This window comes from Pipistrellus hanaki (genome assembly GCF_964339955.1).
Source record: "Pipistrellus hanaki genome assembly, chromosome: 9".
Classification (NCBI taxonomy): Eukaryota; Metazoa; Chordata; class Mammalia; order Chiroptera; family Vespertilionidae; genus Pipistrellus; species Pipistrellus hanaki.
The window spans coordinates 64645247-64659085 of NC_140511.1; the positions used below are offsets into that span (position 1 = coordinate 64645247).

Here is a 13839-nt window from a genome sequence, read left to right on the forward strand (position 1 = left end):
GATAGGGCGGGAGCACGGAGGGCCAGACAGGATTTTACAAAAGTACCTTTAATTCGTTAAGACTGGTACCGCCTGCCTTTGCCCAAGCCCCGGCCGGCTCTCTTGTCTCTGGAGCAGAAGGCAGTCCTGGGCCGGGGCTGGGCAGCTGGGCACCCTGTCCACAGGGTCGGTCGGCTCCTCATTTCTTCTTGGTCTTCACCAGGCCCTTCTGCACGAGGCAGCGGTACAGCTCCTGGATGTAGGTGTAGACGCACTTGGAGTCAGGCACTGCCAAGCGCACCATGTCATCCACCTCCAGCAGCTGGGCACAGTCGGCCAGTTTCCTGAGAGGCAGAGGAGGGGTGGGGTGAGGACCAGAGCCAAGGTGAAGAACCTGGGAGCCAGGGGAAAGGGTGGGGGCAGCCCAGCACGGATGGACTGTGTGTTGGAGATGGGAGTCATCTAGGCCAGCTATCCCGGTGCACAGATGAGCAAGCTGGGGCCCGGATGGAGTCAAAACTGACGCTCCGCCTGGTCTGACTCCAGAGCCCACCGTCTTCATTGCACGGTGGCCTCACGTGGGACGGGACCCCCTGGTCTCCAGGTCTGCATTAACCCGCCCCTCTCACACACTCCTGTGTCTGTCCTCCCGAAGGCCAAGCTCCTCCGGAAGAGTTTAAAGGACAGAACCCCAGCCGAAACCGGTTTGGCTCAGTGGATAGAGCGTCAGCCTGCGGACTGAAAGGTCCCGGGTTCGATTCCGGTCAAAGGCATGTACCTTGGTTGCTGGCACATCCCCAGAAGGGGGTATGCAAGAGGCAGCTGATCGGTGATTCTCTCTCATCGATGCTTCTAACTTTTTTTTTTAAATATGTTTTATTGATTTTGTACAGAGAGGAAGGGAGAGAGATAGAGAGTTAGAAACATCGATGAGAGATAGTCATCGATCAGCTGCCTCTTGCACACCCCCTACTGGGGATATCCCCGCAACCAAGGTACATGCCCTTGACCGGAATCGAACCCGGGACCCTTCAGTCCCCAAGCCGACGCTCTATCCATTGAGCCAAACCGGTCTCGGCTGATGTTTCTAACTTTCTATCCCTCTCTCTTCCTCTCTGTAAAAAAAAAAAAAAAAAAAAAAAAAAAAAAAAAAAAAAAATCAATAGAATACATTTAAAAAAAATAAAGGACAGAACTCCAATCCTAGTTAGAATGATGGCTCATAGCTGAACCGTCTCCATCTTCATCCCGTCTCCGTGTATTTGCTGAGGGAATTCAGTACTGGATGAAACCCAAACTTCCCTGCTCTCAGGTTAACTGGCAATCTCGTGGCAGAAGACGGTAATCGAACACATGAAATAGGTGGTACATCAGATGGTGAGAGGCAAGGAGGGAGGCCGGGGACGTTCCTGTGTTGACAGTATGTTTAGAAGGGTGCTCCGGGAAGGTCTCTTGGGGGAGAGTAAATCGTGTCCAGATCTTGGATGAGGGTGCCAGGCAGCAGAATAGCACGTGCCAAGGCCCTGAGGCAGGTGTGCTCGATGCGTGTGAGGGGCTGCACGGAGGTCAGTCCTCTCTTTCTGTCTCCCCAGCTGCCCTTGGTGGCTTTGCGAAGGCTGGTAATCTGAGCTAACCACTGTTGGGGCCTTGCGCCCGTGGGCCAGGTGCTTTATCAAGCGCTTCCCCTTGAACTGTCTCATTTACACCTCCCCTCCGTCCTCGGCCTGCAGAGGAGGGGCTGGACACGCGGAGCAGTTTGATCATTTGCCCAAGGTTGAAGGGAGGGAGTGATAGGGCTGGGACTCGGCCCCAGGCTGGCCTGGCACCTCTGGCATCCGTGCCCTGAAGCCAGGCCTCCGCAGCCGCAGCCTGCCAAGCCACGTGGGTGCTGGCAGTAGGAGAAACCAGGGTCCCAGCAGAAATCCTCCCTTGGGGCTGAGACAGCTGGGCCGAAACCCAAGCCGGACTGGCCTGGGTGCCGGGGGAGGAGCGCAGACGGGAGGATTTCGAAGAATGGGACCTGCTCCCTACAGCGACCTCGGGTTCTGGGTGTGGGTCTCCCTGCACAGGAGCTGGGGGCCAGGCTCCTCCAGCAGCACAGCTGGAAGTCCTCCCCTCGGTCAGGACTTCACAGGAATCAGAGGGGAGTTCTACGGGGACGGTAAGGTGCCAGGGCCCTGGCAGGGGCCAACTTAGTTGGCACATTTAATCTTCACTCGAACCCATAAGGGTGGTTAAGTCAGCTGCCGAGGGCGACAGAGCTAAGGAGGCAGGATTCACACTCGGCACCTCAACCTCTATTCCCCAACCTCCATCCCCACGGTCCCTGCCTCATCCCCCCCTTCACCCTGCTGTCGGATGCCTCCTGTCAGCCCATCATCATTGCCGAGCTTCCTTCTGCCTTCCTGTGGCTCTGCCTGGCGTAGAACCAAGGCGAGGCAGCTGCCAGAGGAGGGCAATGCCTCGTGCCCCACAGGCCAGGGACCCCTGGCCAGGGCGGAGCTGTGCACCCTTCTTTTTTTAAAAAAAATAAAAATATATATATATATATATATAATTGATTTTTTCACAGAGAGGAAGGGAGAGGGTCAGAAAGCCAGAAACATCAATGAGAGAGAAACATAGATCAGCTGCCTCTTGCACACCCCCTACTGGTGTGTGCACACCCCGCAACCAAGGTACATGCCCTTGACCGGAATCGAACCCAGGACCTTTCAGTCCGCAGGCCGACGCTCTATCCACTGAGCCAAACCGGTTTCGGCTGCGCGAAACTTCTGAGGCTCGTGTGGAGCTCTCAGTCCTGATTAGGAGTTCACTTTCCAGTCTCAGTTCTGCCTCAGCCCTCCTGTCCCACCCTGGGATGTCACGGAACATCTCCACATCTACTAGCACACTCTGGGATGTACGCTCTGGGATGCTGTGAGGCGTGAACAGGAAGGATAAGCCAAGGGAAGCACTTAGCAGCCCACCTGGCAGACAGCCCCTCTCAATCCATGTTGCCTTGTCATTGTCCCTAAAGGTGTTTCTGAGCCGCTGAGCCCCCACCCAAGCACACATCCCTTCCCTTGGCGGGATGATGTGGAACTGGAAGGAACCTTCTGGACCATCAATGGGTGGTCCTCAGTGGCACTCCAGGTGCCCTAGGGCCCATGGACATGCTTCAGGGACCCTCTTGGGAAGGGAGGTTGGGCATTAAGCTCCAAGAATCCTCCGACCTAAAAAGATTCTCCTTTAAATTTGTTTTTCATGGAATACTTTGGGAAATCTGCTGGGGGGAAAGCACCCGCCGAAAGCACAGATCCATACCCAAAGCTCTCGTTCTGCGGATGGGGACACGCAGGCCCGGAGAGCGGGAGGCTGCTGTTCCAGGCTTCCCTGCAGCCTGGTGGTGGCCAGGCCCGCACAGGACCGGAGGGCTCAGCCTCTCAGACGTGGGGGCTGCTAACACCGGCTGTGACCTCTTCCCGGTCCCGGGCTTTAGAAGTGCCCCCAGGGTCACAGACATTTGGGGCACCCACTCAAGGCCAGAGTTGCCCTCACTGGCCACGGCCTCTGCACAGTCCCGCCTCTGCCAGGTGGCTCGGAAGCCTCTCCCTGGGACAGGAGAAAACAGGCGCTCCTGGCGGGAGCTCCTTGGAGTCCTGAGGCCTCAGGAAGCGGTCAGGCCTTGGTGGGCACCGACGTCTGGCTCTAGTGCTTTGGTGATGAGAGCGCCGCCCTGGCCCCCACTCAGCAGTCGTATCTGCCTCTCACTCAGGTTCTTCCTTGGGCCACTCTGTTCCTCACACGCCTCCTGCCTTTCCAGGCCCACCCAGGTCTCCGTCCCTCACCACTGCCGGCCCCCAGCTGTGTGCGTCTCCGGAACAAACCCTCCTTCCGGTTCCAAAGTGAAACACACCTTCACAGCTGTGGTCTCGTTCATTACGATACAGGAGCAGCAGCTAGGAGGACTCTTTCAAAGTGTCTTCTGGGTGTGAGGTACTGTTCTGGGGACTTGACCAGTCATTTACTTAATTCTCAGGACAGCCCTGCAGCAGAGGGAACCTCGTGCCCATTTTAAAGATCGGAATATGAGGCTCAGAGAGGTGAAGGCCCAAGATGACGCAGCCAACAAATGGCCGAGTCAGAACCTGACCCCAAATCCCTGTACCACCCTGTCTGAAACAGCAGGCCTGTCCCCCCTTCACTCCCCCTCCCCCTTCTCTACCCCTCCCCTGCTGGCGCTGTCTTTATGGCACCTATTCCTCCTGGGCATGATATTTGGTATGTGCTTGCGTGTTAAGGATCTCTCTCCCTCTGGACTGTAAGCTGCAGGGCAAGCAGGGATTTTGTCAATTCACCCGCTGCTCTGGCCTGAAACAGTTTCTGGTGATCAAAGGCTGTGGGCTACACCAAGGTGTGGCCACATTCCGGACCCCCCTGAGTGGTGATGTAGCGCCCCCTTAGGCCTTGGGCACCGAGCCCCGTCCCCTCGGGCTCAGGGTCCGGGCCGGGGCTTACTCTGCGGTGGAGAAGGCCAGGGTGAAGTTGTGCCGGCGCTTGGTGGGGTCCAGCTCGGCGTAGTCGAAGGCGTCGGGGAAGAACTTGTGGATGAGGGCGCAGAAGGCCATGCCGCTGCTCCAGCTGGACGAGAAGTTCTGGATGTCCACGTGCTGCGGGCGGCGGGAAGGGGCGGCCTCCGTGAGCCTCCGCCCCGGGCTCTGCACCCCGCAGCCCTCCCAGCTCTGCGCCCGGGAAGGCCTGGCCCGCGCCCACCTCGTAGTTTCTCGTCATGGCCCGGCACCACTCCAACAGCATGTTCTTGACGCTGCCAATGGCCGCCCCGGCTGCCTTGGTGTTCCGGAACAGGGCCGTGGGGCCTGAGGCTGCCCTGTGGGGAGGGATGGAGAAGGCCGGGCGGGAGAGGTGGGAGGCCACCCAGAGCGCCCTCAGGGAGGTGCCCCAGCTCTCCCCACCGCCCCGCCACCCTCAGTCAGCCCTCCCACCTTGGCCTGGGCTGTTCCCACCCCCTGAGGCCTCCATCCTACCAACCCACGGCCTGGGAAAGCCCAGCCCAGCCGCTCCCTACCCTCCAAACTTGTCCACGATGGCTTTGCGGTTCTGGGCTCGGGCCCCCCGGGGCCGGGCAGGGGCTGTCACCCTGCGTTCCGGTGCCTTCTCCTTCTTCTTCTCCTGTGAGGGAGGGGGCTCCGTGGGACTCTGGGGCACCTCGCTGGGTGAAGACTCACTATGCAGAAAGGCGCAGAGACCAGTAAGAGGGCTGGGGCCAGTCAGCACAGGGTCCTGAGAAGGGGTGGGACCGGGCTGGGAGTGGGGGTCCCTGCAGTCCAGAGGGACATGGACAGTTGGGGCGCCCACTTTTGGCACTGGAAGGGGCTGGAAGGAATAGCGAGGCTCTGGCCTGAGTTTGAAGCCCGGCTTTGCTTCTTATTTGCTGTGTGATCTTGGCACTGCTCCTGCAACTTCTCTGAGCCCCAGCTTCCTCGTCTGACAAGATGGCCCTCAGGCTTGAGTAAGAAGGGGAATTCAGAGCCTGCCACGGAACTACGTGATCACTCAGTGAGTACATCTTTCTCTAAGAAAGTAACACAGAGGTGGATCTCGGGTCCAAATAAAGGAAGATCCTTCCAATGACTGAAGTTGGGCAGTTACGGCTCTCATTTTCTCCAGCACCCACTGGGCACCAGGCACTGTGCTCGGTGCTTTATACACATATGATGTAAGCCTCACACGGGCCCTACGAGGGCGGAACAGTTACTGCACCCACGTCACACATGAGGAGAGGCCAAGAGACATGGCCAAGGTCACACAGCTGGTAAGTGGCAGAGTCGTCCAAACTCGGGCTTTCTGCTCATGCTCTGTATAAGGTGCTGGCACCATGGAAACATGCTGAGCGGCAAGATGAGGGCCTCAGTAAGGCCTGCCAGGGATGCCGAGAGGCCAGGGATGGAGGGGAACAGGGGGGGACCAGCTGTGCTGATGCTCCCTGGCCTCCAAGGCCTGGCTCCTTCAGCTTCCTGGGCTCTGCCCTGGGAAAGGTGCCAAAGACCAGGAATCCTGGAATTCTTCAGGCCAGGTGCTGGGGAGGCCCAGGCCCAGGCCCAGCTGAGGGGGGCTGGAGTTAGGGAGATTTGGAGCCGGGCCCTGGGGTTGGGCATTTACCTGGCTGAGGGACTGGTCTCTCCGGAAGCTGCGGTGTCTGGGCCCAGCCCCTCTGCAGGAAAGGAGCAGGGGGAGGGAGGTGAGTCCTCCAGGCCCCCTCCCTGCACGCCCTCCAGGAGAGCCCCTGCAGCAGCCTGGGGGCTCCTGGCTCTCACTCACCTGGGCTGAGGCCTTGACCCTCCTCCGTGGGGCTCTCGGGCCATTCCTCGGGGGAGCTGGGACACGCCCCTGCCCCTTCCTCCAACTCTTTCTCCACACCCTGGTCCTGCTCTTCATTGGGACCGCCTGACTCCTGGAACCGACATGATCTGGATGAGCTCATAGCCACACAAGCGCTTGCCCAGGGCTTTGTGAGGGCTACAGAAAGATCTGCAAGGCAGCCTGGACACGGTGCAGCAGCTCCCGCCCCAGGCTCTTGATATCCATGGGAGGGAGACTGGACTTTCCCCAGGAAATAAAACTCAGGGGCCTTGCTTCCCTGGGGGCAGGGGATTCCTGAGCATCGTGGGGCCTCCTCCCTCCTCTCGCCTGCCTCACTCACCACCTCCTCCCTCGGGCCACTCTCCTGTGGCTCAGCCTGGGCCTCATCTTCCAGAGCAGCCTTCTTCTCGGAGTCCGACGTGGCCTCTGGGGCACTGGCTTTCGCCTGGGCTTCAGCCTTGGGCTCCTCCGTCTCGGCGCTCTCCTCCCGAGAGGCTGGCGGGGCCTCCTGCTCCCCATCAGCCTCCGTGGACGCAGCCCCAGCCTCCTGCTCGGCAGCGCCCTGCTTCAGCTCAGCGTTGGCCTGGTCCTCCGCATCGGCTTTCTCCCCGGGTTCGGGCGTGGCCGCTTTCTCCTCAGCCTTCTGCTTCTCCGTGGCTAACACCGTCCCCGCCTTTCCCTCGGCCTCCTTGGGTTCAGAGTTGGTCTCTTCTTTCCCACCCGTCACCTCCCGAGGAGCCTCTTTGGTCTCTTCCTGCCCACGGTCCTCCTTTGGAGGTTCAGCCTCCACCTTGGACTCCACCTTGACCTCGTCCAACCCATTGGCTCCCCCCTGGAATTCCGCTGACGCGCCACCCTCCGCTGGAGCTCGTTCCTGCTCTCCTGCCCCATCCGGAGGCCCCTCTGCGGCGGTGCTGGTGCCTTTGGCCTCCTTTCCCACAGAGGCGTCACCTCCTGGCGTCCCTGGGGTCCCTGGGGTTGGGGAGACAGTGGTCCCATCCTCACAGGGCTTCCCTTCCTTCTGCTCCATCTCTGGGAAGAGAAGACAAGCAGGCCTGGTCACGCCCCATCCTGCATGAGGTGAGAGCCCGCCCTCAGACAGCGCTGGCCAGGAGTCTGGAGGCCTGGGCTTCAGTCCTGGGTGCCCCCTACGTGGACATGTGACCAGAGCATCCACTTCCCTGGGGTAAAATGAAGGGACAGAGGGCTGCTTCCCCAGAGGTGGGGAGTGGGCCACGCTGACATATTGTTGGATGGTGTCCACCTACTTGCCCTTTGCAGATTGTGGCTTGGGCTTTAAAGAACAGTAGGTCATGCCCTGGCCAGTGTTTCTCAGCCGTTAGAGCATCGGCCAGTGCACTGAAGTGTCATGGGTTTGATTCTGGTCAAGGACTCATACGTGGGTTGCAGGGTATATGGAGAGGCAACCAATCTGTGTATCTCTCTCACATCAATGTTCTCTCTCTCTCTTGTCCCTTCTCTTTCTCTATCTCTTTCTCCCTCTCCCTCCCCCTTTCCACTCTAAAAATCAATGGAAAACCCTAGATGGTTTGGCTCAGTGGATAGACTGTCAGCCTGCAAACTGAAAGGTCCCAGGCTCTATTACGGTCAAGGGCACATGTCTGCATCCTGGGCTCGATCCCCAGTGGGGGACTTGCAGGAGACAGCTGATCCATGATTCTCTCTCATCATGAATGTTTCTGTCTCTCCCTCTTCCTTCCTCTCTGAAATCAATAAAAATATATTAAAAAACCCCCACAGATGTATTAAAAATAAATAAATAAAAATAAAAATCAATGGAAAAAATATCGTCAGGTGATGATTAACAACAACAACAAAAGAATATTAGGTCACATAATGCCTTTTCAATGATTTTTGCCTTTTTTTTTTTTTTTAAATCCTCACTTGAGGACATACTTAGAGAGAGAAAGGAGAGAGAGAGAGAGAGAGAGAGAGAGATAAATCGATCTGAGAGAGAAACATTGATTGGTTGCTTTCCGTACATATCGACGAGGGATAGAACCCGCAACCTAGGTATGTGCACTGACTGGGCATTGAACTAACAGCCTTTCAGTGCATAGGATGATGCTTGGGTGGTTACAATTCCACACTAGCATTCTGGAACAGTGATGGAACGAGCCTCAGGCGCAGAGCCCAAAGCAGAAAGGAGCAGTTAGACAGGGTTTAATAATATGGTTTTGTCTCTACTGCTTTTTCCAATCTACTGTATATATATGAAAGCTCAGTGACCGGAACGGCAGAACAACCAGAATGACCAATGGCTATGATGCACACTGCGCAGCCAACAGCCTGATCTGGTCTCCCATCGGAACCCCTGCACCAGCCCGGCTCTCTATTGGCCCCCTTCACCCTGATCAGGGGTGGGGCCAGCCGGCCAACTGCCCGTGCCACCCCCCCTCCACCAGCCCCCATTAGGGCGGGGCAGCTGGACCCCACCCGTGCATGAATTCATGCACCAGGCCTATAGTAGTGATATAATGTTTTTCTTTTGTTTTTTTTAAACAACAACCACCACCCACATTTATTGAATTTACAGATAGGTTAGTTCAGAGGAAGACATTCAGGAAAGCAGGGGGTACAGATAGCACTAAATCAGGGAGGTAGTATAAGGGTGCCTGAAGTTTGGGGATCCCTGGGCCCGCTGGTCTCAGCCTCTGCCAGCTCTGCCAGCCTCTGGTTCTCGGAAAAGGTGAGCCTGGGCGTGGAAGAGTCTCCTTTGGCAAAGAATAGAAATGACTCTCAAACCTCTGAAGGGAAATGTGATCCTTCAACTGCCTGGGCTTGGTGAGGGGAGGGAGGTTATGACACCTAACTTGGGGTTTCCTATTCAAGTACTGTATGTACTCTAGGATCTGCAATAACAGGTGGATGAGGAGTTTGGGGCCAGCTCCTTCATCGCCCTGCCCTTCTGAGGGGTCTGTTGACAAAGAAATCAACCCCCAAATAGTGTTCAGGCCATGACTCAGCCAGTAAGAAAAGCAGACACTCCTGTCACTGGCTAAAAATACCTCCTGCCCTCCGCAATGCCATCCTTCTGGATGAGAGGGCACCTGGGTAATTGGGACAGAGGCAGGACAGGCAGAGGGGGGCCAGGGCTCTGTTCTCGGGTCTTACTGCCCCAGACCAGGGTCCTGAGGGTCCCTGGACTCGTGCCCACCATTTCCTAGGAAGCAGGTGGAATTGGCGAAGGTGTTCACACTGTCCTAGTGCTGCCCCTGCCACCAGAGCCCTTCATGGTTCAGCTGCCCCAGCATGTGTTAGCGGGGACACGTGAGCCAGGGCATTGAGCTGGCCTTGTCCCCATCTCCTAGTCACTCACTCTGAGACCTGGGCGAGTCCCTTTGCCTCTCCGAGCCTCAGTTTCTACCAATAATGACAGGATGGGTCTAGATCAGTTTTCCCAAACTGTGTTCCGTGGAAAATTAGGGTCCACTAAGACATTAATAAGGGCCGAGGGGTTTAGTCTCTGGCTAAGGTTGTTTCAGAACCTAAACTTTACCCTTTTAAACTATGCAACTTCATGAGCACTTAGATACCCCATAGTAAAGAAACTTTAACTTGGCTTAACCTTATTTAACTTTTCTCCAAACCTATTTAAAAATATATATTTTTATTGATTTCAGACAGGAAGAGGGGGAGAGAGATAGAAACATCAGTGGTGAAAGAGAATGCTTGATCAGCTGCCTCCTGCATGCCCTACACTGGGGATCGAGCCACAACCCAGGCATATGCCCTGACTGAAATCGAACCTGGGACCCTTCAGTCTGCAGGCTGATGCTCTATCCACTGAGCCAAACCATCTAGGGCTCCCCAAACCTCTTTGACCATGATTTTTTTCTTGCTTTCTTTTATTTTTTGCTGTTTTTCCTGAAGCGCCTACTCCTTGAGCAATGCCGTGCTTAGCAGAAGAAAGTATGGCCCAGCCTGGTCTACATGGCCCGCATAACCCCTCACTGCCCTGCGCTCTTGCTTGGGAGGTGGTACCGAGTAGTGGTGAAGATCGTGACTCAGGAGTCTTCCTACGATGGGACCCCAGCTCCCACTAGGTGCTAATGGTGTGACCTTGAGCAAGCTACCTGCCCGTCTGGTGTTTTGATTTTTGGAGGTAAAAATAGGTCTCGCTGCATAGGGATGGGGAGCGTTAAGGACACCACTGCATAGGAAGCACTCTGAAACCTGCCTGCTGGGGAGGGCACCCTCAGCACGCATCAGCTGGGACTGTGTAGGTTGGCTTCCTCCCAGCCATGTAAGGCTCTGACCCAGCTGTGAGGGCATTTAGCCTTGAAGACAAAGAGAACTGAAGGCCAGTAAGTTGGTCACCAGCCCTTTTTAGACCTCAAAGTGTGGTAGTAATGGGCCAAGACATAGCAAAGTGCTGCACCCATTTTTCTCTTCATCTACATACTACACCCTCAGGGTGGTGGAGGGGAAGGACAGGTGTACACACACACACACACACACACACACACACACACACACACACCTCAGCCACGCTGCGTGTTCATCATCACCTCTGCTTTTCCACCCTCCAGGCTTGTCATAAATAGATAAGAGTGAAGAAACTCAGAAACACCTCACCCCCAGCACGAACAACTCTAGAGCAGCTTATAGCTCACATAGCACCTTGCTTTACCTTGCTGGTTCCCGCCTCTAGCCCTTGGGAACAGGCAGGATGGCCCCATGGCACACATTAGGAATTCGAAGCTGGGGCAGGAGAAGTCTTTTGAGTAAAGTCACAGGACAATTAAATGGCCAACCCGTACCTGGAATCCAGGTCTCCTGACAAGTAGCTGGAGCCTGAACCACAGTGGCTGCTCCCACCAGGTGCGCAGCCAGAGTCCTTCAAAGGCTCCAGCCCAGCCGAAACTGATTTGGCTCAGTGGACAGAGCATCAGCTGAGAACTGAAGGATCCTGGGTTCGATCCCGGTTAAGGGCATGTATCTTGGTTGCGGGCACATCCCCGGTAGGGTGTGTGCAGGAGGCAGCTGATCGATGATCCTCTCTCACTGATGTTTCTAGCTCTCTATCCCTCTCTCTTCCTCTCTGTAAAAAAAAAAAGGCTCCAGCCCAGTGTGCGGGGCCTCTCGCTGATGGGTGAGGACAGTCAGATGTGGCTGAGGAGTTGGGCTCTCTCTTTTCATCCTTCCTCTCTACTTCCTTTCCTCCTTCCTCCCTCAGGAAGCCTTCATAGCAGGCCTGCCCTGCAGACAGTTCCTCTCCCCTTCCTGTTGCTCTTGGCAGATGGGAAGGAAAAGAACCCAGGAGCCCCAGTTCCAAGCCTCAGATGGTGCTGATGACATTTGATGGTTCTGCTGACACCGTCAGACCCACTGTCACCCATCTGCCTTCCGGCAGTCCTGAGGCCACTCCTAGCTGCTTAGAGAGTCCGCCACCCGGCCCACCTGAGCCAGTGAGCCCCTCTGCCCAGCAGGCCTCCCGTGGATGGCCACCTGCAGGCTGCTCGGTAGGTGATCTCGGGTTGCCCAGCACCCCCTGAGACTGAGTCCTTGAGCTCTGGCATCTAAAAAGAAGCCTGGATTTCTCCAACGCTGGGGCCCTGCTTGGAGGCTGCTGCCCTTGGGATGTGGGAGAGGGGTTGGCAGATAAAGGGGGGCCCCTCAGAAAGGAGCCCAGGGCTTCTCTTACCTGGGGGCCTCTGCCCGGGGCCTGGGGAGCTGTCTCCTTCTTCTAGCTGAGCACCTCACGCCTGGCTGCCAGAGGCCTCTAGCCCCCAGTGCTTCTGTCCCTGCCCCCTCCACCTTCCGCCCTCCTTCCACCCCACCCCACCCCCATTTCGAGAGCCTTGGGTCTCCGAAGAGCATTGTTTACGGCCCTGTTGGTACAACACTGTCCCCTGCCCTGGGAGGCTCAGATTTCCCAGGGAGATCTGACAGGTGGCACCTCTCAATCATAGTGCTTGTGCCTCCTGCCCTGACCTCCGCCAGCAGCATGCATTTTCTGGTCGTCTTTCTTCCCAGCGTACTTGCCTGGCCCCGGAGACCCGGAACACCATCTGCAGGCCCATTTGGATGGTCCCCAGCCTCTGGCCTCCCCTGTTCATCCAGAGCCCAGGCTCGGCCTCCTCTGCCCCGCCCCCCACCTTGTGTCTTTAAATAGTCAGTCCCTTTTACTCTTCCTCAGACAAAAGCAGCTGCTGGAGGGTGGGCTAAGGAGGGAGCCAGTGGGACAGCTGCTGCCCAGACTATACTGGGGTGTCTAGGAAGTCCCCGGGCTCACACCGGGCAGAGATTTGGAGGGGGGAGGGGCGGGGGGAGAAGACTGAGGGGCCAAGGAGATGGATCCCCGGGCTTAGAGTTTAGGAACACAAAGCTGAGCTCCAGTTTTGAGTGAAGTGACCTTTTTTTGTACTGAATCTAGATTTTGTTCAGAAAAACCAAGCCCATCGTTACCTTCTCTCTATGTCCTATGAGAGGCCCTGCTTTTTGGAAAATGTGTGCAGAGCATTTCCCGCCCCCCTGTCCCCCCTCTCCTACCCACGCACACAACTTAGGAAGCTTGTGGCTCCCCCCATCCCCACTCCCGGCCCCCACCACTTCAGCCACACTGACCTCCTTCCTGTTCCTTAAATAAATCGATTCCTCGCCACACGCAGGGGTGTAACCTTTTTGCTTTTGCTCTTTGCAAGACTAGCTCCTTCTCGTTCTTCTGCTCGCAGCTCGAATTCCATTTCCTCGGAGAGGGCTCTGTGACCTTCAGTTCCACGCCATCGTTTCAGCCTGTTTCATTTTCTTCATACTACTTATTGGGATCCAAATTTACCTTATTATCTGACTCTCTCATTAGACTCTAAGCTCTCTGAGGCAGGGACTGTGTGTACTCTGCTCGTGGCGGTCTGCCCAGGAACTAGCAAATTGCCTGGTTCACATGAGGTGCTCAATATATTGAATACAGGAGCTAATTACTTAGTTAATAGAAGTTGGGGATTGGAACTTGGGGGCCTGTGCTTGGGGTGATCGGAAAGCGATGTGTGGGTACCAATGCCGGACAGTTCAATATTGATGGTTGTTGGCAGTCTCCAGTATTGAGATATCTCCTTTACACATCCATAGTTTATTTACCCAAGATAGGTGAGCTTTTTCATATATCTCTCTAGCCTGCTGTCCTTTATTTATTTTTAAAAATATATATTTTAGTGATTTCAAAGCAGAAGGGAGAGGGAAAGAGATAGAAACATCAATGATGAGAGAGAATCATTGATTGGCTGCCTTCTGCTAGGGATTGAGCCCACAACCCAGGCATGTGCCCTTGACTGGAATAAAAAATTAAAACTCATTTATCTTCTAGTCTTACTATCATTAGGTATTGAAAACAGCAAAATATAAGTTCACTGAATCACCCATTAAAACTTCTGCTCATGCCCTAACCGGTTTGGCTCAGTGGATAGAGTGTTGGCCTTTGGATCGAAAGGTTCCAGGTTCGATTCTGGTCAAGGTCATGTACCTTGATTGCGGGCA

At 55.7% G+C, this 13839-nt stretch overlaps 1 protein-coding gene across 3 annotated transcripts; it reads right to left on the bottom strand.

The window, feature by feature from the left end:
• Positions 1–32: 32 nt before the first annotated feature.
• Positions 33–13182, bottom strand: SMTNL1 (smoothelin like 1). 3 transcript variants are annotated; one of them, XM_084894868.1, is made up of 8 exons: positions 12934–13182; positions 6683–7374; positions 6301–6433; positions 6142–6193; positions 5048–5206; positions 4735–4849; positions 4480–4631; positions 33–323 (listed from the first exon to the last, which is right to left on the bottom strand). In XM_084894868.1, the coding sequence occupies exons 2-8, from the start codon at positions 7370–7372 to the stop codon at positions 179–181; spliced, it is 1446 nt and encodes a 481-aa protein (XP_084750994.1). In that variant the 5' UTR covers positions 7373–7374; positions 12934–13182; the 3' UTR covers positions 33–178. The 3 variants fall into 3 exon arrangements, with proteins under 3 accessions (XP_084750994.1, XP_084750995.1, XP_084750993.1); XM_084894869.1 differs by lacking the exon at positions 12934–13182 and adding an exon at positions 12352–12582; XM_084894867.1 differs by lacking the exon at positions 12934–13182 and adding an exon at positions 12011–12366.
• Positions 13183–13839: the final 657 nt, after the last annotated feature.

Coding starts and splice junctions, on each gene's coding strand:
- SMTNL1 (XM_084894868.1), bottom strand. CDS start 7,372: ATGGAGCAGAAGGAAGGGAAGCCCTGTGAGGATGGGACCACTGTCTCC. Junction 5,207..6,141: donor GAGACCAGTCCCTCAGCCAG/GTAAATGCCCAA, acceptor CTTTCTGCATAG/TGAGTCTTCACCCAGCGAGG. Junction 4,632..4,734: donor CCATGACGAGAAACTACGAG/GTGGGCGCGGGC, acceptor CGCCGCCCGCAG/CACGTGGACATCCAGAACTT.